This window comes from Cryptotermes secundus, unplaced genomic scaffold, assembly GCF_002891405.2.
Source record: "Cryptotermes secundus unplaced genomic scaffold, Csec_1.0 scaffold446, whole genome shotgun sequence".
In the NCBI taxonomy this organism is placed as follows: domain Eukaryota; kingdom Metazoa; phylum Arthropoda; class Insecta; order Blattodea; family Kalotermitidae; genus Cryptotermes; species Cryptotermes secundus.
This window is the reverse complement of record NW_019731271.1, coordinates 1707092-1734266: the sequence shown is the minus strand read 5'-3', so window position 1 is coordinate 1734266 and position 27175 is coordinate 1707092. Positions and strand designations below refer to the sequence as shown.

At 37.2% G+C, this 27175-nt stretch overlaps 1 protein-coding gene across 5 annotated transcripts in view; it reads right to left on the bottom strand.

Annotated features, from left to right (window-relative positions):
* LOC111866818 (FERM, ARHGEF and pleckstrin domain-containing protein 2) overlaps window positions 1-27175 on the bottom strand; it is a 169863-nt gene that overhangs the window by 54575 nt on the left and 88113 nt on the right. For all 5 annotated transcript variants that reach the window (XM_033752420.1, XM_023856107.2, XM_023856109.2 and 2 more), the window contains 2 exons: window positions 24900-25006; window positions 21906-22328 (listed from right to left, as the gene is read on the bottom strand). In XM_033752420.1, the coding sequence (XP_033608311.1) occupies window positions 21906-22328; window positions 24900-25006 (530 nt within the window). The remainder of the gene's footprint in view (window positions 1-21905; window positions 22329-24899; window positions 25007-27175) is intronic.

Below are 27175 nucleotides of genomic sequence, written 5' to 3'. Positions count from 1 at the left end.
TGAAGCAGTAGTAAGTTTGCTAGTTTCAAGCACTTCTCTGTGGAGCTAAATTATTACAAATTTTGAGCACACTGTTAAGATTAAATTCACTGCATCATGGCTATACATTTTCACTCTGTCATTCTGATTAAGCATAAAATATTACACAATAGTATTCTTGTTTTCAGCTTCAACTGACAAAAATGTACCAAAATAAAATTATAAAACAAGTAAATACTCGGAAAAACCAGTGGTTCATACCACCGCGTATTTTAATTCAACACATACACTGCATGAGCATGTAAAGCATGTGGCAGTATTTAAAAGTATTCTATAATACAATTATTAATAGCTTTCATCCTCTACCACTCCTAACTTTGGAATGAAGCTGAAAGATATACATTGCCAACCTAACTTCATTTTCAGTCCATACATATATTTGACCTATTTTCAAAAATACCAACAGGAAACCAGAAAAGTGTGATGGAATAATGATTCTCCTAAAATGTTTTAGCAAGATCACCTAATTTATAATTTACAGTCTTTATAGTGTGTGTGTGTGTGTGTAATGGTTGGATTCTGACAAATATTCAAATTACTGAGATCATTGCAAGATTTATGACAAATGTTCATGAAGATTGACCTCAAAAACTTAGTTCCAGAGAGGTTTAATATGTTTCCTTCAATCTCTACAGATACGTAACATTTTCTTGAAATCTTGCTACAACCTTCTAGCAGACAGTATTTTCCCACACTATCTACACTCAAATCAAATCCACAGAGCAGTAAACTTTCAGTGTGTGCCCACAAAATTAATGTCTACAAATTTTGACTCAAGAGGTATCCTGTCCTATGAGGGTGATGTGTTTGTGTCGAATGAGTGAAGTTGCATGAGAATGCATTTGTTAGATTGGGACTACCAGCATCAAAATATGTCCATCAGCCTTGTCTTACCATACCAGACTATGAAACAGTTGGGCAGGGATTCATTTAGTGTGAGATCAGCCAGGAAGAAGATGGGGCCAGCGGATTTTAGCCCAGATAGTTGGGCAGGCCATTACGGAAATGCCAGGATGTGCCACCCATAGCTGAAATGCACAACAATATATAAAATAAAATACATACCCCAAGACTACTCTTACCAAAGGAGAAAGGGGTACCTACCTAACTAATAATCAAACAACTGTTGTTATAAGTGATTATTCAAAAGGAATAAGCCCTTCCTGTACTGGTGCAAAGTTACAAATAGAATATGTTCCAGGTATGGCATCCTATACCATTACATACATACATTAAAGCCACTACCTTACAGTGACAAACTTACTTTTTTTTAGTTAGGAACAGTGACATAATTTTGACCAATTTTAAGAGTTGTCCTGAACATTAAAATTCTGTGCACAGAATTTTTACAGCAGATGACTGTAGATACAACTTTGATTAAATGTGATGTACTACTTAGGGTTTCATGCTTCAAACATATCATAGTGCCAATATGCAAAGTAGTTTCAGTTAAAAATACACATTTCAGTGCTGATTCAATGGGCTTCCACAGACAAATGTCAGGGAAGCAGTACTGTAAAGCAATCCCACAGCTCACAAGAGACCCTATGACTGAATAATTCAGAATGACAAGAAATCATGAATGCATAATAAAAATAAAGGAAAGCAATTATTTATAGGAAAAGCAGCGTCAACATGTTGTTCAACCCACTGTACTGATTGCAATTAGTCATATGTGATATTAGCACTGTCACAGCCCTCCTTATGCAACCACAAAAACACTTCATGAAGACGTACTCAAACAGCATGTTCTACATGGACATTGGTAATTTGTAATTATACTAATATTGCAGGATTCTTTATCTTTTGTTCAATACCTCTCTATTCTTAAAACCAATACCCAATAAATGCTTATTACTGAAAACATGCCTAGAGCACATTCTTAAAGAGCTGAAACACAATGTTTTAAACAAAACTGATAACCTGTAATCTAAATAGAAAAAGCTAAATCTACCTGTTTCAAATTAATATCAGAAGTCTAAATCAAATTAAATATTGTCTTGATAGTCCATGTATGCATCAATTTGAAAATAAGATTTTAATGCTCAAATCTTTATAAGCTTTTGGCGGGTATCTACAATATATACTCCCAAGGGTACAAAATGTTCGAAAGTGGTAATTACTCCAAGTATGTACTCACTAACTGTAAATAGTGACAAAACTCATTGTTGATTTGCCATCTCTTAAAGTTTCATCACATTATTTGTAACAGTTAACCACTTAATTCTTTCTGAATGGAAAATGTCCTACCATCTAACAAAGCACAATCAAATTCTTTGAAAGAATTGACCACTCAGTTTTACTTCTACACAGCAATTTTAATTCTACTGCAGTGTGAGACCAAGAGGTTTTAAATGCCTGCTTTAAGTGTTAATGATATTTCTAGCTGAAAAGTGGTCACTGGAGACCAAGATATAAATGGCAGGAAGCTGTTTTATTTGGGTAATACTTCACTGTTAGGTATTTATATGACAAAAATTTCTATAAACATTTTCTTTAAATAAATACACTTCAGATAATGTGTACTGTCTGATATTTATCTGTTAAATGGAAACAAAAAGTGGAGTAACATGAAAAACTAGTATTGTATTTGCTTCTTTAAATGACAAGATTTTTTTTTCAATTTGCTGTTACACCACCCCCTCACAAAGAAGTAGGTCTATTGAGATGTTCCCCTCTGACCATTCCCTTACACCACATTATAGCATCTCTTTAAAATCCTAACATATTGAGCAAAACGTAGCAACAATTTATACCAGCTTGTGAAAACTTCAGCAGTCATCAGTAATTCTCTGAAGTTTAATACATAAGGTGATTTATGAAATTAACAAGTATAGTATATCAGAAATTTTAGCTGAAGCCACAACATGTGAAATTCAAGAGGCTTCTGTGGTACTAAAATATTGTGACATAATGGCTGGAAGCCAGAAGAGCGGATCCAGGAGAAACAGCCATTGCTAGATAACAGCTGATAAACACATGTCCATGGCAATGGATGCGCATGCAATGACAGAACTGTTGGAGACTGCATTTTCTATTAGGTGCGTGCCGAGTCTATAGAGTGAATACACCTGAGGCAATTGCCCATGTGAGACAGATTCAAATACCTCTACTGTAGCTCTGCAAGCTACAGTAGAAATTGACAAAAAGAAGACTTGGTGCCAGGGGTATAACTGGGCCATCCTGGTCCTGGGGGGATATACGTAGTCTGACAATAAAGTTCGCGAACTCACCACCATGTGCGTTGTTGAGGATTGTGGACTCCACACGACGTGGTAAGACACGTTGCTAGTGGTGACATAACAGCAGAGCAGCTGTGTTAGGCAAACATTTCCGAGGTGATGTAACAGCATAGGAGTCACTGCTGCTGCTATGGTAACAGGCCAGTAAACACTCTGCCTCCCCCTTCCCTGTGGTGACGTAACAGCACTTCCCATTGTGATGTAACAGGGGACACCGCGGTTACTACGTAGCAACAGGGAACAGTGTAAGAGGCCGGCTGAGTGATGCGTGAGCGAGTGTTGTGAGTTGTGAACCCAGACAGGCAGCCAGAGAGCAGGAGAAGAGAAGCGAGTGTGTGTGGATTGTGAAGCCAGATATAAGACAGTGGAAGACAGGATGGAGAGTTTGACTGTTCTACAGTATAGTGAGAGTTGATAATACGAAGGAGAAACTGTGAAACGACTTGTTCAACATTTTGTGTTATAGTTACATTGAATTGTAGTTAAGGTGTTGAGTAATAAAGCGACGTCACAAGAATACACCCCTTGAGTCTTGTTTCATGACATGCTTGCTGTGGAAGCAGTGGACAGAAACCTCAGTATGGTTTGATAGCGTTGGCATATCAGCATTTCACGGCTGTGTTGCTGTTGATGTATGACAATCTCTTTCTGAGTGGTGCCTATTATTGTTTGACTGTGTTTTGGTGTGCCGTTGAGAAAATATCAGAGCTTGAACAAACGAACATTAAATTTCTTGTTAAACTTGGCAAGAGTGGAAGCAAATTCAGAGAGATGTTACTGCAAGTTTACACGGATAATGCTATGAAGAAAACAGCAGTTTACATGTGGGTGACACGTTTCTTCTGAAGGCAGACAACATGTCATTGATGAAGATAGATCAGGACGGCCAGCAATGAGCAGAACTGAAGAAAACATGGCACAAGTTAATCAAATTGTGGCTAAAAATCACTGGCTGACTGTCAGGAGCACAGCAGAGCAAGCAAACATCGACAGAGAAACAGTTTGGAAGGTGTGTGCAAGAATGGTCCCAAAGGACCTGCTCGCACGGCACTGTCTATTAGGGAGTTTTTAGCTAGTGAACAATTAACTGTGCTGGAACACCCTCCCTAGTCACCAGATCTAGCCCTCAATGACTTTTTTATGTTCCTGAAGATAAAGGAAATATTGAAAGGATGGCATTTTGATGACACTGATGACATGAGGAATACGACCGTAGCTCTGAAGGCTACTCCACAAAACCAGTTCCAAAACTGTTTTGAAGAATGGACTAGGCACTGGCATCGGTGCCTAGCTTCCCAAGGGGAGTACTCTGAAGGTGACCACAGTGATATTCAGCAATGCAGTATGTAGCACTTATATTGCGATGAATTTGATAAATTTATTGTCAGACCACATAAGTATGGGGACCTGGCCTTCCAGGTATGGGGAGTCTTGAATTTGAGACAGTATAAAATATATTCATGAGTCCTGTGGGTCTCAGACCTGAGAATGACTGCATTAGCAAGGGCCAGCAGCAATTGTAAATGACAGACCTGTCCTCTTGTCAGAGAGGGCGCCCCAAATCAACTTTGGTCTTGAGTCCCAGATGGGGCTTGACACCAAGACTGACTGGTCGACTGACCATCGGTCATAATATGACTCTGACTTTGAAATAATTAATTGTTTGTTGGTAGCCAGCCAGCAACAATGCAAGCTTGAGGACAGAAGTCTCGTATGTTGGAAACCATAACCTAGCAATGCCTGATGAAGACAAAGAAGCCTAAATGTTTGAAGCATTGATCCGTAGAGTGTGTTGATCCATAAAACTGTTACAGCTATCTGTAGTTATGAGTTATAAGTGTTCCATAATCCAATTATCAATCCAAACATGTCTAATCACTAACATGTGACAATACAAACAGATTATCTTCCTGTCTGGTATTAAGGTGTGAGGCCATTACGGTTTCATGCCAACACTTCAGTGGTATTCCTGAAATTTTGTTCCTCCTACACTAAATGCTGTTTTAGTATTCGGTTGCTTTTCATTTTCCTTACATGGTGTTTCCAATTAGTCCAGCAAATTTGTACACATCTGACAACTAATGAAATTTCTAGTTCTTCCAAAAAAACATCTTCCCTTCATTTATAACCCAACAGTTTGTAACATGCAGTTCTTACATATTTCATTCCTGATGCCATTAAACTTGTTTTGTCTGCTTAATTTTGTTGAATGTCCATTATGCCAATATTATATATATATATAGCTATATATTATGTATTATCTATATATAGCTATATATTATGACAAATCTGGAGAACATGAAAACCAGTGACAAGGTCTTGTAACAAATTTAATCTTTGTAAGTCATTAACTGAAGAAATTAATTCAACTTTTAAGTTTATTTTCTCTTAAGTAATTACTCGCAGAGATTTTTCAGGTCAGTTGTTACAACTTAAATGAAATCCTTAACTAAGATAATGCACTCAGTTCACTAGTTACAGTGTTATGATACTGTCACATATTGGTGACTAGACATGGAGTTTGGATTGGTAACAGGGTTTACTGAACTTTTATAAATTGTAGTTATAATTATAACACTATTGCTAACTCATGTACTTGACAAATCACTATAGCACCCACCGAGTCTTCTATGCCTAAACTAGGCACTGCTTGGTAAGGGTTCCCAGTAATGGAGATTCTTCTGCTCTCATGCTCATATCGTTGTCAGATGGCTACCATCTCACAACTCACTGCCTCAGCTGCTGCCTCTAAACTCACGACTAACTCAGACTCAGAGTGAGAGAAACTTTACTACTGGTGGTTTACCGCCAATCAGTCTGTCTTAGCGCCAAGCCCCTTGAGGCTCCTGACCAGAGATCCCCCCCTCAAACTGAACCCTTGCAGTCACAGTCCCTATGTAACATCCCCTCTGATGAGAGGATGGGTTTGCCTCTTATGAATAGGCTTCACATTTGTCAAGTGTATTTATCACACATACAGCATACGTCTATATGGTTATGGTTATGGGAAATGACTTTTCTTCACAGGAAGCAGTCAGGCCAATAAAAGTGATGATCTGGAACAAAGAACTTCTCACAGGGTTTGAGATGTGTTTCTCAGAGTAGAGACACAATTATATGTAGGTTTTGCAACTGTTGATTGACATCACAGCACTGCTTCCAAATGCCATTTGCATTAAATGCTAAGACTTTGAGTGGCCTATGAACTCTAACAGACATTTTTGTAAAATGCATTATTTTGTCTTTTCTGACACAGCTTTGCTGAGCTCTGTGATGAACTGCTGCACTAGAGTGGCGACTTTTCTGTCCTTGCTATAGTCTTGGCATGGACCAAAGAGAAAACACCACTTCCTGCAATTCCTCCACTGTTGTGTTTGTATCCCTTGCCATGGAAATGTGTTTACCCAGCTGTTACCATGGAATGGACAATTTATTCTGACTCCACTATTTTGGCTTTCAGGTGTCACATCACAATATCTACATATCTACATGGACTGGTTTCATCTGGCTCAGGACAGGGTCCAGTAAGAGTTCTTGTGGATATAGTTATGAATCTCTGGATTCCATAAAAGGCTATCCCCACAACTGTTAGCTTCTCAAGAGGGCCTCAGCTCCATAAAGTTAGCAGTTAAGTGTATATAAGTGAAACTGAACATTCTTGAATGAAAGATTAGAAGAAGTGTGAGGCAAGGATGCTACCTCTCACAGCTTTTCTTCACTATTAACGTTAATAAAATCATACAGAAATGGAGACTGAAGTAATATGTATGTTTACCAAGACAGGAACTTTAATATACCATGTTTAGCAAATGAATGGACACTTAACAGCTTATCACTCAAAAGTACGGTCTGTATTAGTATTAACATAATGGAAGAGTGCAATAACTTCAATTACTTAGGATGCAATCCATTATAATTAAAAAAAAAAGTGAACATTACAGCTATCAATCACTTACAACAATGTCAATATCATAAACAAAACTTTCTGTTTGTTGGCAGTCTTAAGATGTATGAGAATCACACTCAGAAAGTACTTGGTCAGCTTTATATGGTTACTAACATAAAAAGCATGTTGTCATCTATTAACTTACCAATACAAATTATATTACAAAAAGATAAATTTCAACATGCTGCATGGACAGACCTTATTTAGAATGTGGTCTTTTGGGTTATGGCACTCATGGTGTAATGACCCAGAAAAACACAACTAACTCCTCTGCTGTGATAAACTAGAATCTCATGAATGTGACTCTTGATTTTTAGTGCAGGATTTTCAAAGTATGTAATTAATGCCTTTCATTTTTGTCACTGAAAATAAAATATATTATGCTTAAGGCAAAAATATATATCCTTATGTGTATGCTCTTGTTTCTGGAAGAACTGATTTTATGTGAATCAGACATGACAGATAAAGAGAAAACACTCCAAAACTGAAATTCTTCTAAAAACTGATTAGTGGACTGTTTCAGCAATAAATAATAACACTCTCATCTATCTTTTATATATCACTCCTATTCTTAGATGGAATATAGCAATTTTAATTACAGAAACAAAAACCTTTAATTCTATAAAATAAAAAAAACACAAACTCCAAAATTACCATAAAACATTAATATAAAATCATGCCTATTCAACCTGAATTATTTTACTGAAGCTGGATGACAGAAAGTTAATTAACAACAATTACAAACACCAGAGTTACTCAACTAATGAACACAGTATTAAAGAGTGGAAAGATGAATGATAATGAAAATGGATGGATCCCTGCATCAGTTCATTCCTACAAATCCATTATGTATAGACTAACGAAGCCTTGAACCTGCATGAATCTGATGGTCCATTTATACATTGACTACAAGAATAATTTTTTGTCTGCCACAACATTTAGTTTGAAAACAACACTACTCAAACCTCTGGATTACCATAAAAGGAATGATCAATTAAACTGTAGGTTTTATAGTACATCTGAAATCTCACCCATAATCATTTCTTCACTGTATTAGTCCACTAAAAATGTAACTAGGCTAGACTAATAAGCAAGTATAATACAAGTAATACATCCTACAGGAACCTAACACACGTAATACAAAGAAAATTATAACTGTAAATAATTAGGAATGCATGTTATATGAGCCAGTATGAGCTGAATGTGATGTTACTCAGCCAGAAAGGTTTTAGAAGCTAATCTGCAGCAAAAATTTAACAAAACACTGACAATACACATCATATTTTCACAAGCTTGTATATAGGCCTACTGATAACAGAACCCAAAAGATAGGCATCCAAATTTATAAAATCATCTTAATACTGGTAACAATGGAAGCTACTATAAATACACAGTATTTAATTGCATAACATTAACATCCTCTGACTTATAACAATGTATTGTAGTCTGGAAGGTGTGTACCAACATTTCTGGAAACATACTGCATGGAGTTAGTTCCTCTGGAACACTGATACCCCATGTACAAGACTAGAATACAGTGTCATAACCCAGACGACCATAAAGTGAAGCTCTGTCACCAGGAAAAGTTCATGTTTTTATATATGGTAAGGAAAGTACTCACTTCCTATTGAATATTTTCCCATCTTTATTTTATCAAGTGTCTATAATCCTTTTCTTTCCATAATAAGCATATGTCTGGCTTGACAGAAAAGATATGTATCCACTGGAGATTTTCTGCCAGATCATGCCAATCACTGACCTGGAATCCTTTTCAACTGAAATTTTAATTTCTTTTTAATAACCCAACATGTTTCAACTGCTGTAAGGTGGTCATCATCAGGAGTGATGATAACGTTATATGGGCTGGAATAAGTTGGGTTACTGAAAAACTTTACTGTCAGTAACTGTTGTAATTGCATGGTTATACACCAAAATATGGTATTGATGTATTATAACAATATGCAAACTACTGTGAAAATACACACTAATAAAGTTTATAATTTACAAGAAAACTAAATGAAGAAAATGTAGTTAGTGGTGGTTTTCTCCACTGTGTTCAGTAGGGAGTAGAGAGTGTTGATCATATCTTGTTTTTGAATTCACTAGTAACCCTGTCCTTTATCCATTCATATAGGTAAATGATTGGTAGCCATGACTGAGTCGGTCAGGTACATTTCTTTAAGAAAATCATTACTGCCTGTATCATATGACTGAGGATTCAGTGAAAATTTCTAATGAATACATTTTTGTATTATGATGAAGCTAATCATTCTCAAGTATAAGTTATTAAAGTAACAGCATCAATACTTTGACATTTCCTATAACTTTATATTAATCTTAAATCACTACTTCCATAACTGCCAAGATCTACAAACTAATGGGAAAATTATGCAAATAAATCAGGTACTACCTATTTATTACGATAAACACTTGGGAAATTTCGAGAAGCAAAATGGTGCTTAATATTTTGGTTTCTTTCCAGAAACTAAAAAGATATCCATATTTTTCACTCTCTGTTCTGATCAAATCAGATGTGATGAACATCACACTCACCGAAAGCAACATCTGTAATTCAACCATGTCTAGGCCTGAAATAACAAGTCTTCAGAACTATGAGTCCATGCTGCTTACTGGCAAATTATTTTTTTTCCTGACATGGTTGTAGACCAGGGAACATCATTTATAGTTCATCCACGTATTCTTTAGTTTTTGTTTAAATGTAATAAGGCAAAAAGTTTTACCCACTAATACATGTAGATACAATCATGTTATTCAGTCTTAATCTTGATATACTTCCAGGAATAAGCTCCAAGAACTGATAAACAACTGTGAAGGATCTATGCACTTCAGAATGCATGATTCTGAAGGGAAGAAAATATTTATATATGTCACAAGCAGACACAACATTATTTCAAATAATATGCTATGCTAAAGGTGAAATATTTATACATTTCTCAGTTAATCCAGTAAAACAAAAGACCGTTAAATGCATTCTACTTATCCTGAGGATTGTTGAAGTTCATATACATCGGTGACTTGAGAGGTTAAAGCCAGAGCTTAATAAACTGAGATTAAAACCATAATTCCACAGTGTACAACGCTCACCAATGCATCACACAGAAACAATCAAAACACGACAGTTTACAGGAAAATCTCAAGCAAAATTATCATATATACCAGGTGAGAAATACCATTTTCCAACACCACTCTACATTTTACTGCCTACATAACAAGTGACAGATAAATTTTTCAAACAAAGAAATTCTAAATAAAAATCGATGAAATAACATATCCAAAATTTTAGTAAGTTTGGTGATAAGAAAGAAAATCTTGTTAAGTTATACTCAATATGCAGCCTCTGGGTTCCATCTGTGGTGCATCAGTCAAGAAGCACATCAAACCCACAAAAGGGAAAAGACATAAGCATCATTTTACAATTCTGTATGATCAACTGTAAAAGCACAGCACTGCAAAGAAAAACGTATCAGGCGAAGATGACAATGAGCGTAACCTGAACAAGTCATCCACAGATTGCAATTGTAAACATTTATCAAAGAATCATATTAGAAATACCGAATGAAATATTAAATTCGGTAACAAAATCAGATACTAAAGTGTCACGTATCTAGAGAGAACATGTCATATAAGAAAAGGTTTTGCATTTTGAAACATAAAGACTAGTTTCAGTACAAGTGAGATTAATACAATATATTATTTATATTTTTGTTTCTTCCTTCTATGTAAGATAGATGAGTAACTTCAATTATTAGTAACAGAGAACTGATGTAACACCTGGTCCTACTGTGCCTTAACTGCCAAAGCTTGAAAGCAATGTTTAAATGTTAAATTTGAAATAATAACAATACTCAACAAGGTAAGTAAGTTAAATACTTCTCCCAAAATTTATGTAGCAAGTTAAAAGTTACTGTATGCACTGCTGTTTTATAATAACCACAACTAACAAGTATCTTAAATACAGCTATTATTACTGCAGTATCCCTGGTTGACAGAAACTACTGCAATATGTACCTAAGATTTAAATTATTAACAGTCTGAGGGATACATGGAGCAAGTGATAAACATGTAATGTAACATAACTGCTTATATTATATTTTCAATATTCAGTGGAAATGTTCTGAACCATATCATTTTCAGTTCTTTTAAAATGCTCATAACTGTTTCATAAATTGAAATCCATTAAGAAGGAACTTTAGTTTCTGTTGTAACCTTCTAAACCTATAGGTCCTTGAGTCTGATGTGATACAAATACTTTGGATATGGTTTATAATAATTCTGAAGTAACTAAAACGAAAATCCATCATAAGAAAAAGCTGAGTCTAACTTCCCAACAAGGAAATCACTGCTCATCCTGTGCAGCAGTCTCTATATGTCAAACTAGGGAATTCAGTCAATACTAGGGAAGTGCAAGCAGCAAAAATTATAATTTAAATTTAAATTGTTCTTAACCTGCTGGATGATGGCTTAGCTTTCATGCTACAGGTAACAGATGATGGATAAAGAGAAGGCAGGGAAAACTGGATGACATCCCTTTCCCACAATACAAAAGAACAGTTTCAATAAGCATAAAATCTGCATGAGCTGCAATGAAAACTGAAATGTGGATACCAGTTTGGTAACTGTACAACCTCCTTTTTGAGCACCAATCTCAACAACTTTTAATTCCACAATTAAAAAAACTGAATGAAAAGAATGCTACATTAAAAAAAATTATCACCTCAATTCACAAATACTTATCTCTCCAACACATTTCATATACAGCCATCATGTAAGGGACATCAATTAAACGAATGTGATTCATGATAGCAACGATACAGAGATTTTAAAACTGTAAGACATAGTAGTAGCAGCAAAAGCTTCAAAATTACAAGATATACATCCTGTACACCCTACTGCTTTCAGGTAACTTTCTAATAATCTTCTATGATTATTATAATGTATCTTCTACAATATGAAATCGGTATGAATTACAATTATTAGGCAAATTTCATAATATTGCCTAAGCACTTTACAAACTTCAATGTGTCTATGTGGGTTTTGAAATATCTGAATTTGCTAGTCTTTACTAAAATTTGTCACTAAAACGTATTCTTGTTGAAACTGAACAACATATTCTGTTTTACATGAGGTCTAAGTATATATGTTTTTAAATGTGTTCCTTCTGACAAAATTTGAATTTGCTACTCTTACTAAAATGTGTCATCAAAACGTAATTTTTGCTGAAAATTAACAACATACTTCCAGTTTACAAAAGGTATGAAGTATATATATTGTGACGTGTCGCGCTAGCTTGACCCCCCCCCCCCGGAGCTGACGCGCCGAACGGAGCCGAAGTGAGCCGAAGCTAGCCAAGTCCCAGCGTCATGGTAGCTATGCGACGCGAGTCAACAGCGGTGACATAAGACGGCGTGAGGTAACAGCGTTGCTAGGCTATACGCAGACACTGTTACATGGCACGCAATGACGCTGTTGACGCAGCCAACAGGCAACAGCGAATGGAATAAAAGCCGGCTGAGCAGTAAGTGTGAGTTAGTTGTAATGTGGCAGTCGCTGAGTTCAGTTTTAGTCGAGTTAACTTGTAGCCGTCCCTGGAGGGAGCCAGAGTGTGTTATCAACAGTTCTCAAGGCAGCAGCCTGCGAGTCAAGTTGAAATATAATCGTCGACGGAGACAGTAAAAGTGTGATAATCAGTGACAGTTTGTGATAACTGAGAATTAATTGGGAGTGTGTAACACAGTGACACTTGTATAGCTCCCGTACTGTAAAATGGGTAGTCTACTGACAATAGCGTGATTTGATTTGCGAATAGGGTTATAAATTGTGAAACCCCGCAATATTGTTATAATTAATTGTAGCCGTTACTTGTAGATTGTGAAATAAACTAATTAACGATCTCTACGGCGTATTCAGTAACGAAACACGTTACAATATTTTTAAATGTGTTCCAATAAATAGTTACTAGACTAAAATAAATGTTTTGTATACAAACGCTATAATCATTAATGAGATGAGTATTTTACATCTATTATGTCCAAGATGAGTTCAATATTACTGAAAGGGAAATATGCAACCAATTTACTGTAATGTCACTATTTCTTTGTTAATCAATAAAACACCTTACTTGGCCACTATACTGCACCAAAAGGCAAAAAGGAATACAATGCATTTAGTTCTTAATTTGATATCTCACGCACAATTACGATATTCTTTCTTGCAGTAAACAAACACATATCATACTGATTCCTTCCTTTTCCTCAAAACACACAGAAGAATAACCAAATGGTGCATGAATTAATTTTTCATCATGCTGATTTGTGCCTAAAACATGCATATCTTCTTGAAATTTTGAAGTTCTTTTATATACTTGTATATAATTACAGATTACTGTGGAGCTGGGAGAGCATAGTCGATATAGTGACTGGCTATGGACTGGAAGACTGGTTGGGGTTTGAGTCCTAGTAGGGTCAAGAATTTTCTCTTCTCCACACTGCCCATACTGGCTCTGGGGTCCATCCTACCTCCTGTCCAATGGGTAGCATGGACCCTTTCCCCAGGTGTAAAGCAGCCAGGGCGTGAAGCTGACCACTCACCTCCAACTAGTGCCGAGGTCAAGAAAATGTGGATCTATACATCCACTTCACCATATGCCTTCATGGCATAGTGATTAATTAGTTAAGCACAAGGGCCAACTTTACCTTTTACTATAGATTACTGTCCTGCTGTCTACTTTGCCACATGATATTTTAAGCAACTATATTTCGTGAAAGAAAGGAAGAAGCAAAGAAAAAAAATATAACAGTCCATGAAACAGGGTCTTCTTTGTGCAGCTACAATTTTGCTGTTCAAAAAATTTCTACTCTTATGAAATGAAGATTTATTACCATGGTCACAAACACCTATAACTGGACCCTACCACAAGTAAGATGTTCAATTCAATTCTCCTCTCCAAAGTCAGTTGCTCAAAAACCTTGTTTCCCTTCCATGGCACATGCTTCACCCATCTAATCTTTAATTCATCACCACAGATGTAAAGGTTCTTAATGGATAATTTGATCACATTTCTCTTTAAATTCTTTATTATAAAGTGAGGATGGATTCTATGCAGTTTCTTCTCAAACCATGCCAGTTCTTGACACACTGTGCACATTCTTAACCTTTAAGTTTACCTCCAATTGCAGGCAAATGCAGTGACTGAATTGTAAGTTTAAAATATTCAGCTTTATAGAGTGGCTAGTGATAAATTACAACAAAATAAGTTATAAGATATCAAAATAATTTGACAGTCATGGTGGCACTATAATAGCCATCATGGGAATATGAACACAATGATAAAATATTATTTGAGAAGTTACATATTTTAACCTGTGTTTATGATATGGAATATTAACAGAAAAGCAAAAAAGAGACAAAAACATACAACATTTCAAATTCTAATGTTGCATTCCAAACAAAACTTTTAATTTTGAAAATTTGTAACTTGTTACCATGATGTTCTCACAGATACCAAGTCAACCTACTGTGTAGGTACTTAATGCTTTCCTCCTCTCTCACTTAAAATTTACTGAACCAATCAACCACAGAGAGAAATGGAGGGAGGAAGGGAGGGAAGGATGAAGGATAAGACAGAAGGAAGGAAGAAATACAGGATATAAAAATAATCATTATGCACCAGCTCTTCATGTGTACATATGTGTATAAAATATAAATAAATAAATTAAAATTCCTCTTGCACATCCCTAGCTTTTCACAACAGATTCAAATAAAAGGATCAGCTCAACACTGAAAAGAATCATATAACTATGGCATTAAATTGCATTCAGATCTTTAAGCATCATAAAATACTGTTCTGATATCCTATTAATTACAGTACATTCCCAAGTTAAAAATTGGTTTCTAAATATTTAACTCCATTACAACCCTGACTTATCACACAGAAGATTGTTTTGGCACAAACATAACTGCAGATGTTGAATCTGAAGTACCCTTGGCATAAATTTGTGACTGATCACCTGATGACTGAGTCTCCACAGCTGATGTGGAGGAGACTTCAACTATTTGCCCATCCCTTACTTCCAAATCAACAGTAACTCTATGCCTCTTTTTGGGTTGTGACTTCCTTCTTTTGGGAGCACGTGAAATTCTGTCTGTAACATTTGATCCATCAAGAGATGAGGATGTGTCTCCATCACTTTGTGGGCTCCTAGCAGCTGCCGCTGTTGAATAATAGGAATAGCATTTTGATTTGACTTTAGAACCACTCATCTGTTGGACAGAATGAGCAGATATACTCTGCTCATTTGACCATACTGCAGGCGCTTCTAGGCTTTGTACAGAGGGTTCCTTTTCTACCATTCCTTGCCTCAAAACTGATCTTTCTAACACTCTCTCTCCTTCATCTGAATGTGCAGTTGAATAATATGGAGTGCATTTTGGCCTTACAACTTTTACTGGTCTCTCAGAAGACATAATGGGTACTGGTACATCATCAAAAGATGTATCAACACTAGTAAGACTTTTGGAAGCTGAGTAAAATGTATTTCGTGATTTCTGTCCTGAAGCAGGTTTTCCCAACCTGGTAGGACTAGAGTCATCGAGACAAGTATCGCTCTTAGCTCCAGAGTAGTATGAAGGGCTCCTAGTTCTATATGGTGACATTTTACTACTAGTAGGTAGATCAGGCACTGATTGTCCAAGATCATCAAGTGAAGTGTTGCCACTCTTGGCATCGGAGTAGTGGAGTGGACACTGAGGCCTGATCGTGCTTGTACTGCTGGACCATTCAGAGAGTGAAAGCCCCATTGATGTGTCTTCACTAAGTGAACTTCCGGCACAATAATGTGAGGGACACTTTGGTCTCACAGCAACTTTTACAGTGCCATCCAAAGTTGTTGCTGATGAAGACAGACATTCCCCAGACAAGAAGTCATTATCATCATCTTGTAGTGTGTGGTTCTCATCTGTAGAACTACCATCCCCACCAGTTGGATCGGTAGCAGAATCAACAACCAACACTTTGCAAGCTTCCTCTGGGTGAATTTCCATGTAAAAGGTTTCTACATGACTTACGACTGGGGTTTCAAAAAGGGATGAAGATGTGGGTGGAGAAGGCCAATCATCATCTGAGTGTAATGGAGGTGGAATATACATACCAGAGGAAGGACCAGCTGCAGGAGTGTCAGACTCTGTGGATGCATCTGGTGGTTTTATGCCAAGAATGCCATCTACAGTTGGGCCACCAGAGGGAGGATCTGATGAAAGACTAGGCTGATGATCACTAGAAAGTAAAGATTCATCATCTACTGATGGTGACCTTGACGAAGGTTTGGTGGAATCATCATCCAAGTCAGAGCGTTCCTGTTCTGAGGTTGTACTTCTTTCACTGATACGAGACAGAGTACGTGATAAGGCAAAGACTCCGGGGCCTCCATAACCCCCTACACTTGTGATCACATCACCAATACAGGGGTATGTAAATGTAGCTGGGAAATCTATGGATGATGCTGCTTCCTCTCGTCCATTGTTTGACGGGCTTGAGGTTGTCTCCTCTTCATCAGGAGGGAAGAATCCTTCCTCTAAACTAGAACTGCCACTGGATTCAAGCAGAAATGGGCGCCAGGTAGAAGAGAGTTCCACTCGTGCAGGAAGAGCCAGAGACGAGGAAGATGAGCCTTCCTCCTCTGACTTACTTCTTTCAGCAGCAACTTTATCATCTTTCATGGATTCAGGCGACTCCTCATCTCTACCTTCTTTGACAGATTCAGGTGAGTCAGCCCCCATCACTGGCCTCTGTTCTGATTTCAAAGTATCTGAACCGTCTTTCTTTTCATCTATCACAACTCCTTCCTCCCTAATTTTCATATTGCTCTTGTTGTTCAATTTCATTTCTTCTAGACTTAAAGTTACTTCACATATGGCCAACCCTACATTATCCTCTAGTTTCAGCTGATTCTGCTCTTCATGTTCCAGTGACTTTGCCTTTTGTTCTGCAAGGTCAACCAACTTTTCTGGAGATTCTTTCCCTTGACTTGGTTTAATCTGTTCTCGATCTTTTAAAATATTCTGACCATCAGTTGAAAATTTTGACAATACAGTGCTTATTCTGTCATCAACTACTTGCCCCACTACTAACTGAGACTCATTCTGAATGACACTACTGCCTACAAAAGACTGACTACTTCCTTCTGTATGTACCAGTGATTTGTCCTCTTCTGCAATTTGTACTACAGTTCCTTTCACTCCTTCACTTCCTTCTACATTCTCTTGTATATGTCTTTTACCTGCTGAACTGCTGACAGCAGGAGCACTCTCTTGTGCAGAAATTACTTCTATATCTTCACTACTTACTCTTGCTTCATTAGACATTTTAGTGCCACTAATTTTTTCAACAGTTTCACTTCCACTTCTCTCTCCTTCCCTTTGACCAAGATTATGCCTGCCCATGTCACTTTCCACAAACTCCTCTTCTTGTTCCAGTGGTGGCTCTGTATCTTGGGCGACGACATGAGAAGATGGTGATGTTGAGCTTAAGTTGTCATAATCACTGCATGTATCTGGGCTTCTCCTTTCATCTTCATCTATATACTGAAACTCATTGCCTAACTCCAGGGCTCCTTTCAGAGCATAATCTGCTGCCAACAGCTCTTCATGTATGTCCTCAACAGAAACCCACCGTTCTAGGCTACTTCCTTCTTCATCCAAAGGAATAGCAGGAATTTCATCATCAGATGCTGCTATAGCTTCTTCTTTTTCTAGGGAATTACTATCAATTTTAATGATTTCTATCACCTGTGGTTTAATCCTAGCAGTGCCTGCATCAGGTATTGGGATTTTCAAATCCTTTGACTGTACTGTTTGATATTTCGTCTTTGCTGCTGGAATTGCCAAGTTATTTCTTCCAACTTCTGATAAAGTGGCGTCTAGCAAATTGGCAGATACTAACGACGGTCCAGCTATTTCATCCTTCTCAGTATCCTGAAAAACATCAATTTCTCCTCCATTGTTTTCAGGCTGTAGGTCTGGTACAAGTTGTGGTTCTAGAGAAAGAACTTGCAAAGTATCTGACTCACCTATAAAAATACTCTGCCCCTCTGCTGAAACACACTTAGCACCTTCTTTCATTCCAGATAACTGTAGAGACCCTCCTTCCTCTTTATCAAGTGGTGTTATAATTTTCATATCTAAAATCGCCTTACTTTTAGACTCACTTTCAGGATGTGAATGACCTTCAAATTTTGTACCTGAAGCTGCTGATGGCAACACTGCTTCCTCAACTGGTACTAGGACAAGCTCAGATTCTTTCGATTTCAGTGACATGCTTCCTTTCATAGTTGCTTGATAAATTTGTGTAGACATAAATGGAAGATCATTATATTCAAAACTTTGAGTCATACTTCTCATTTCATTGCTTAATTCTTTAGTAACAGCTTCTGGATGCACAGAAGCCACAGGATGGCCAGTGAATTCAGGAGGTAAATCAATATTATCAAATGTTTGGTAATCACCAGAACTCCCATCTTTGTTTCTATGGAGAATTCTTCTTTGTTTCGCCTTAAAATGTTGATCTAATTCACAACTGACACCGGAAACACTTTCGAGGCCCAAATTTTCTTCTAATATTTCATCTAATTCTGGGTCAGTATCCAATATAGTATCAGAAAAATGTGTTGCTGCAGAACTAATGTTTCTGGTCATTACTTTTTCTGAAATATTTTCATCCCTTGCATCAATTTCTGAACTTCTTCCTTGAAGTGAATCAAGGTCATGACTTTGAGTATGAGATTCTATAGAACTGCTTTTTTTCTTGTGTTCTTCTGCTTTTTCATTTGTATTATCAATAACAAATTTAAGAGCAGAATGCTCATGTACATGTCCTGAAGCCTGTTCACTTTTACCTTTCACTGCATCTTCATTAAATTTTAACGATTTCAGACTTACGGGTTTGTAAGGTACTTGAATTTTATTAGCAGCAGTATGTTCCTCTGCAACATACAATTCAGTATGTGGTGTGACATCATTATTCACTGGTGAAGATAACAACTGAATAATTGTATCATCTTGAGATTTCTCTACTGCTTCAGATTCAGATTTTACAGGCTTCTCATTCTTTGTGAGAAATTCTTCCTTCAAATGTTGATAAACCATATTTTCCTTATCAGTAGCAACAGAAGAAGAAGAAGCACTCTTCACTGCATCTCTGCTTGCAGTTTCTGGAGATGGGAGTTTTAAGTTAGCGCTTTGAGACAGAAGACCATGCTTGTCTAGTGGTGAATCTAAAACTACATCAGCAATCACTTCCTCATCCATATTACATTGAGTATCTCTTGCCAGTGGGTGATGCATCTGTTTTGGGGGTTCCCATTTTAGTTGTCTGTCTAATGAATCTTGTCTCTCATCTTCTAGAATATCACTTTCATCTTCTATTGTGGAAGGCAGTCTTTTAGCTATTATCTCCAGAGGCTTCAGAGGTTCTGACTTTCCAGTGCCATTATCCAGAGTGTCATCCTTGCTTGAGAAAGCATCAGCAGGTGGAAGATGATGCACAGCCACAACTGGGGCATCCAGAGACTTGGCTCGACGTGAAGATGCAGGAGATCCTACTTGACGTACTGGTGAAAATGCAGAGCCTTCTGAGAGACCAAGTCGAGCTCGTGCAAATAAAATGGGGGAGCGGTCACGCTTCCTAGGCAGTAATGGTCCTGTAGGTAGTTCAGCTGGAGGTCCCAGTCTGCTCCTTCTTGCTGCTTCAGGTAACTTATCATCAACTGCATCAATGCTTGGTGAAATAATAACTTTGGAGGTTTCCTTTGCATCATAACTAGCATCAGCACTCCTAACCATGTGTGAAATCTCTGCAGCATCAAATCTTTTTTCTACTTTTGCTAACATTTCTAAGCCCCCAAAACTATCAGAACTGTGCTGTGGGGCAATCTGCTTGTCATCTGATGCCTTTGCTCCATCCACTCTACTTAAGTGATTGTCACGTTTATCTTCTAAAACTGGCTTCCAGTCTGACTTCTGTGCTTTACAGTCATCAGTTAACATTTCTACTGAATGGAGTACAGCAGCTTCTTGGCTAGGAGCAGTTCCATTCATTGCATGTCTTTTGTGTAATGTGTATGGGATATTATACTCACTACGGCTTATGGCCATAGCATCAGCATAACGTGATGATTCATCTCCCTCTCCATCATCATCTGATTCTCCACTCCCCACTGGAGTCATATCTATGGACTTCTGATGGGTCAACACTCGCCTCTTCCTCTTACTGCTGCCCTTTGTCCTAAAACTACTTGTATGAGGGTCACTTTTTGCTCTTTCAACTGGAGTGTGAGTCATATTTCTACCACCGTTAATGAGTATCTCTTCTCTGCTCTCAAAACCTACTACTATCCCTGGTTTACAATTAGCATTGTATTCCAGGAAGTGTGTCTGTGCTTGTTTGCTGCTTTTTGTATGGAGAAGCCCTTCTTCATTCTCAGCTGTAATATCTGTATTTGAATCACATATATATCTCTCCTCACTACTTTTAGGTTTATGTTCATGAGGTACATATAACACGCTTCCTACATCCATAATAGCCTCTGGTTTGTCTGTACCATCAAAACCTGTATGTCCATGCCTATCAAACTGTGGCGACTGTACTAGCAACGTCTGAACTTCTCTACTTTCTCTAATAACACTGTCATCAAACTTTAAATCTTGGCCCTTTCTTTCATCAATATCAGTATTTGTACTCTGCAATTCTGTTATCACATTTTCATGACTAGATTCAGTGCCTCTTTCCTTCACATAAGTTTGAGAACCGAACGTTTCAATCTCATCCATCTGGAACACAGCCATATCATTATCATGTCCAATCCCGAGCATTCCGTCTACTTCATCCATTGGAAGGATGTCTCCACCAGATTCCAGACTGCAGGATCTTGTCCCTGAGTATGATTTGACCCTGCGTCTCAATGCATCCTTCTCATCATCATCCTCTTGTTCATCATCCCCTTCCTCCTCTCCCTCACGTTCCAACAGCTCATATGAATCATGTGAGAGATCATCATGTGAGTACAGAATTTCCTCCTGTGATCCTGAGTCCATCCCCCCAGTTGTAAGCAAGATACACTCACTTCCAGCTTCCATCATCCCCCCTGACTCATCCCCACCACCACTCTCTGTAGAGAGGCTTGAAGTTGTGCCAGGATAGCTACTTGAGTAAATTCTAGTATCAGGAACTGTATTTGGTTCCCGGTCCACTGAGTTTGTCTTACTCCCTGCAGCACTATAACAAGTTCGCCGACTATCATCATAGCGGGTGATGGGGGATTCTAAGAGACGCTCCTGCCTGTACAGAGATTCATAGTATATCCTTCCATCCCCTACAGGATCAGTACAAGTACTCCCTTCTCTCCCTTTTTCAAACCTACACTCACCACGTAGATTCCTGCAGCTGGCACTCCTCTGCCAGTCGTGCCTACATAAAACCTGGTTAGACTTCCTGTCAGATTGCTGCATACGGTTAGAAGCATTAGATTTAGATTTGCTAGTGTTAGAGCGAGGCAGGGTTGTAGGATGTTGTGTGATAATATGTGTAGTAATTGGGGTTAGAGAAGTAGTAGTGTGAATGTGATGTGGACACTGGCGAGAGTGGGTGTTGCCATAGTTGCTCTGACCTGTGTTCTGGTGTTGGTAAGGACTCTGACGTTGACTCCCGCCAGTACCCAATGTCTCCCGTTGTTCTGTCACTGCAGTGGTGTACTCCTGCTCCTCGTCGTCTGTCTGGCGCCCACCCGGGTAAAAATGTTGTGGGCTGGATGTGATCGATGTACCTGGTGAGAGGGAGGTGGTGAGGGGGGGTGATGGGCTCGTAGTCCCAATGCCTCCTGATGTAATGATGGTCAGGTCCCGGGTATCGAAGTCGTGGATATCTGCAGTGTGTGTCGGGGATAGGAGAGGACTCGCATTGCCAGCTCGGTCCCTGCTGATGTGATGGTGGTGGCGGTGGTGGTGGTGCGAGTGGGTGCCCACCCCCCGCTGGTGCTCCATCATTGAACCCAATGTCATCGACCCGCATGAGAGAGATGCTGGAGTGCCGACTGCAATATGCATTAATTATATATTAGTTTGGGCATAATAAGCAAAATGTGATTCAGTATGATAAACTGGACCAAAAATATATTAGTCTTCAAGTGAAAAGTTCCTTTTTATTCAGAAAGAATATGACTAGGTAATAAAGAACAGTAGGTATTAGAAATAACAATAATCAGTATATTGTGTCTGAACTAGAGGATTTAATATGGAATGACACACTTACTGAAATATTATAACTGAGATACAGTAGATATCAGAATCACAAAGTACCAGTTCTGTCACCCATGCATTATATTTACATCAAGAAAACACCGATTTTAAGATATTTTCTACATTTTTCTCATATGACTTCACAAACCTCAGCAACAGTATGTCATAAAAAGCACCAGCAACAAATAAAATACAAAATTCATAAACTACTTACTACAAACATAATGGTAAAATAAACAACAAGTTCTGGGAAAAACTAATTGCCTACTTTCCTCTCATTGCAACTTGGTACAAGTAGGAAGAAAAAACTTTAGTACGTATATGTAACAAAAGTCAGTAAATCAACACAATTTTAAAAACTGTAGTGTTGGTATTATAGATGTGATTTAGATGGACTTAGGTAGCTTAATATATAAACCAAGTTTCCTTATGACTGGTACAGGCAGTCAAGTATTATTAAGGTTATTACATCAACAATCTGAGAGGCTGCAAAGTTGATATTACTGATTGGAGGGATTTATGTAGTATGCGATTGAGATGGACTCAGGTGGCATGATACACATACCAAGTTTCATGACAATCTATTGACATCTTCAAGTAATATTAAGGTTATTACCTCAACAATTTGAGAGGCTACAGTGCTCATATTACTGATGAAATGGAATACCCACATCCAATCATAATGTTCAAAACTTAGTAAAACATCCTATATAATTAAATAACTAAGAGGAGTTTTGAGTCCAAATATGTTAAGAAGCATTTATTTTGGAAAGTTTCAATCATTATTGAGATATGGAATAATATTTTGGGGGGTGAAGGTGATAGTATAAAAGTATTTAAAATGCAGAAGATGGTGCTGTGAATTAGTGGACTTGGTAAACAAAGAGTCATGCAGGCAAATTTTGAAAGATTATGTCATCCTCACAGTCACATCTTTGAATATCTTAGAGGTGTTATGTTACATAAAAAAGCACAAAGCAGATCTGATCCAAAATATAAATATTCATAGTTATAATACAAGAATAAACAAGGATTTCCATGTTCAATTCTGCAGAACTGTATTATTTAAAAAAAGTGTGGTAAATATGGGGATAGAATTGTATAGTAAGGTGCCAAACAAAATAAAAAACTTGGTGGGTTTTTCAGCTTTTAAAAAAGACTTAAAATCGTTTTTATTGAAACATTCTTTTTATACAATAAATGAATTTGTTAGTTTCAATAAAAGAGTGGATGGTGCAAGTACTTTCGTTTGGATGTCATAGCCATTCATGAGCTGTATATAGTAGTTTGTATATTTCTTTAAATGTTGTGTTTATATATTGCTTTTGAGTGTAACAAATGTTGGTAGTATGCTTGTAACTTTGTAGATTTATTTTGTTAACTTGTATTACCAAATACTTGTATTACCAAATGACTTGTCCAAGTGTTACTATGCAGCAAAACGGATGAAATAAAATATAATACCATACAATACGATGAGAGAGATTTATCAAGTATGACACTGAGATCAGATGTTCGAAAGTTATTGTGGGGGATACACATATATACATGTACAGCAAGGTGATCCCATAAGCCTACTTCTATTTTTTAGAAATAACAAAAGCAGATTAAAAATAAAATAAACTCATTTCTTAAATGGAAGGAACTCATAAAATACTTCTTTAATCTGAAATGACAAAGTAGTACAATTATTACACACCTCAGAGCATGTGGATCTCATACACTTATATTCAGACCATTCAGAACCTGTTAGAAAAGCAACATTTGGATGGATATGGGACAATACTGTCTATGAATAACAGGAAACAGAGCACAAGATATCATGACCCAAGAACCTGTAATGTCTTGCGAACCTAATTTGATTAACCAAGAAACTTTGTTATATTCAATATGAAGAGGAGTGTATTTAAACATTTATTTGGTGCAATAAATGGAGAGGTTGTAATACCACATGCCACAGTTCACTCAAATGTATCTCATAATACAAAGTGATGAATTTAAAATCAGTCCAACAAAATTTAAAAATTGGGTAGAAAATGGTCAAAACTTTTACATAAGAGGGAAAAAACGGATGTCATACATATTTTTATACATCTTCAATTATGGCATCACCTAAAGTACTACCATTCATTACTAATCAAAATACGTTGAATAAACATTTGAAAATTTTGAACACATATTATCAAAATCATTTAAAACAAAATTCATGCATGCTTCTGGCAACAAAACATTATAATTTACAGCAGTGCAGTACGATGGTAAACACCTTACACATGACAACTGAAGGGTATCTCAAGAGAATCATAGAAGAATAAAAGTAAAAATAAAATCAACAGAAGAAAGGCATGCTGCATTAGAACACCTACCGACAGCATTATCTCCAAGAGGTAACAAGGGGTGTGCTGATAAGCTGGTTCCCACAACGTTCGCAACACTCGAGTGAGCCGAGCTCGAATGACGGAACGACTGAGACCTGCAGGGAGAAGCAGAGAAGAGGAAGTGAATTAGTCACTAGGCGAACCACCACATACTTCTTTATTCGCCCACACAATACACATAGTGGTTTCTGCTAACAACATTAACAATTCAATCTTAACCATATCACAGCATTTATTGGTGGTTAGTTTCTGGAATTATATATGTGAAATGAAGCTTAAAAATCTTCCAGTCTATATAAGTTCTGTATAACTTTAATTTCGTTTTCATTCCTTTTTTGAATTAGTAGTTTAAGTGTAACATATTTGAGGCAATTATCTTGAAATTCGCATCCTCCTCCCCTTCCCCTCACATTCCATTTACAAAGACAAAATAAATACATAGTATACTAAAACAAACTTCTTGAAAGAAAATACATTCCAAAGCCTACAACATATACCACATCAAAACACTTAACACATTCAAGGCTTTCAAAATCAGCATACAGGTCTTGATTATATAGTACAATGGCATAACCGCATGAACAAAATGGAGAAACAATGGATAATACAAGTATTTATCGAATGACACAAATTTTCCTTCCCTTTAAACACAGGATTAAATCTCATATATTTTCTATTTATGTACACATTGTTAAGACATCAATAAACAGAAACATGTTACACATACTGTCACTTATTATAAATCCACAGTTCAACATAAAATCAAACCAAAATGCTACAAACTCAAGCACTAAACTGTCCTATTTACAAATAAAATGTGTGGGGTTACATAACTGAAGAATTTAGATCACAATATCTGGAGTCTGTCATTCTATTTCTAACATATACACTAGTAATTTTTATGTACCATACTTCTATTATGACAGAAGCCAGGATAGTGTAGTTGGTATAGTGACTGGCTACAGGCTGGATGACAGAGGGGTCAGACTTCGAGTCCTGGGAGGGTCAAGAATTTTCTCTTTTCCGTACATCGTCCAGACAAACTCTGGGGTCCACTCTACCCAAGGGTATATGGGGCTTTTCCCTGGGAGTAAAGCGCCCGAAGCGTGAAGCTGACCACTCACTTATAACTAGTGCCAAGGTCAAGAAAATGTGGATGTCTACATCTACTTCCTCATATGCCTTCATGGCATAGTGTTTAATTAGTTAAACACAAAAATAACTTTACCTCTACTTCTACATGTATTATGACATTTTTACACAATGCTTAATATACATATAACTTTACATTATGATCTAGCCAGTACTATCAACCTCCAATTACCCCCAGCAAGATTTTCCACTGCAAGAACATAAGACATTTATAATAAAAATTACATGTTAGCCTACTCTACTTTCTTGAAAGAAAGAAAGCAGGTGTATGAGAAGACCATGCAATCTGTGAGTCAGTTTCACAACTGGAGGCCACTCCAATCTAACAGCACAGCAGACGTGTGAAAATGTTAATTCGGTTTGACAATGGGGCAAGAAATATGAAATTTCATACACAAGTAGATCATAAACGTTGCAATGGTCCATAACATTATATCTGACAAATTTAATGCAGTCAAAATCCATTCTTCATTGACAATGGTGGTAAGTATAATGTATTTACACCTGTAAGCTGTGACAAAAATATTCTAACTTGAGAAGACTGAACCACTCACAGATTCTAGTAGCTAACCCATGAGGAAACTTGTATTTTATTGTTGGATTATTAATGCACACTACCTAAATATATAACATTAACAACAAAAGATCTGTAGGCTTAGTGTGTACAGCAGAAAAGCAGATTTCATGAGTTCTGCCCCGTACTTCATATTTTGTACTCTTAAGTCATACAAGGTAATCTCTTCAAGAATAACTTGTACTTCTTGAGAGTAACTGTTTACATGTTTCACTGACAGTTTAAACATAAACGTGCCAGCTGCCCACTTTTCCTTAAAAAAAAAAAACTCCATTATCTATGCCAAACATATCTATTGCACATCCTTAACAATTAAACTTTTAATAAATTACTGACTGACTGATTGACTCCCCCTGGAATACAGCATCCCAAGCATCATCATGACTAAAATGAAAGCTGACAAATGTATCAAAGAAAACCAGCTAAATCACTACAATCTAATTTATGCTTCCCATTTTGATTTTATAAGTGGCCTCTTTTCTTGAGATTTCCTCACAATAATTAGTTGCATCTCTTGCACCTCATGCATGCTCTAGGC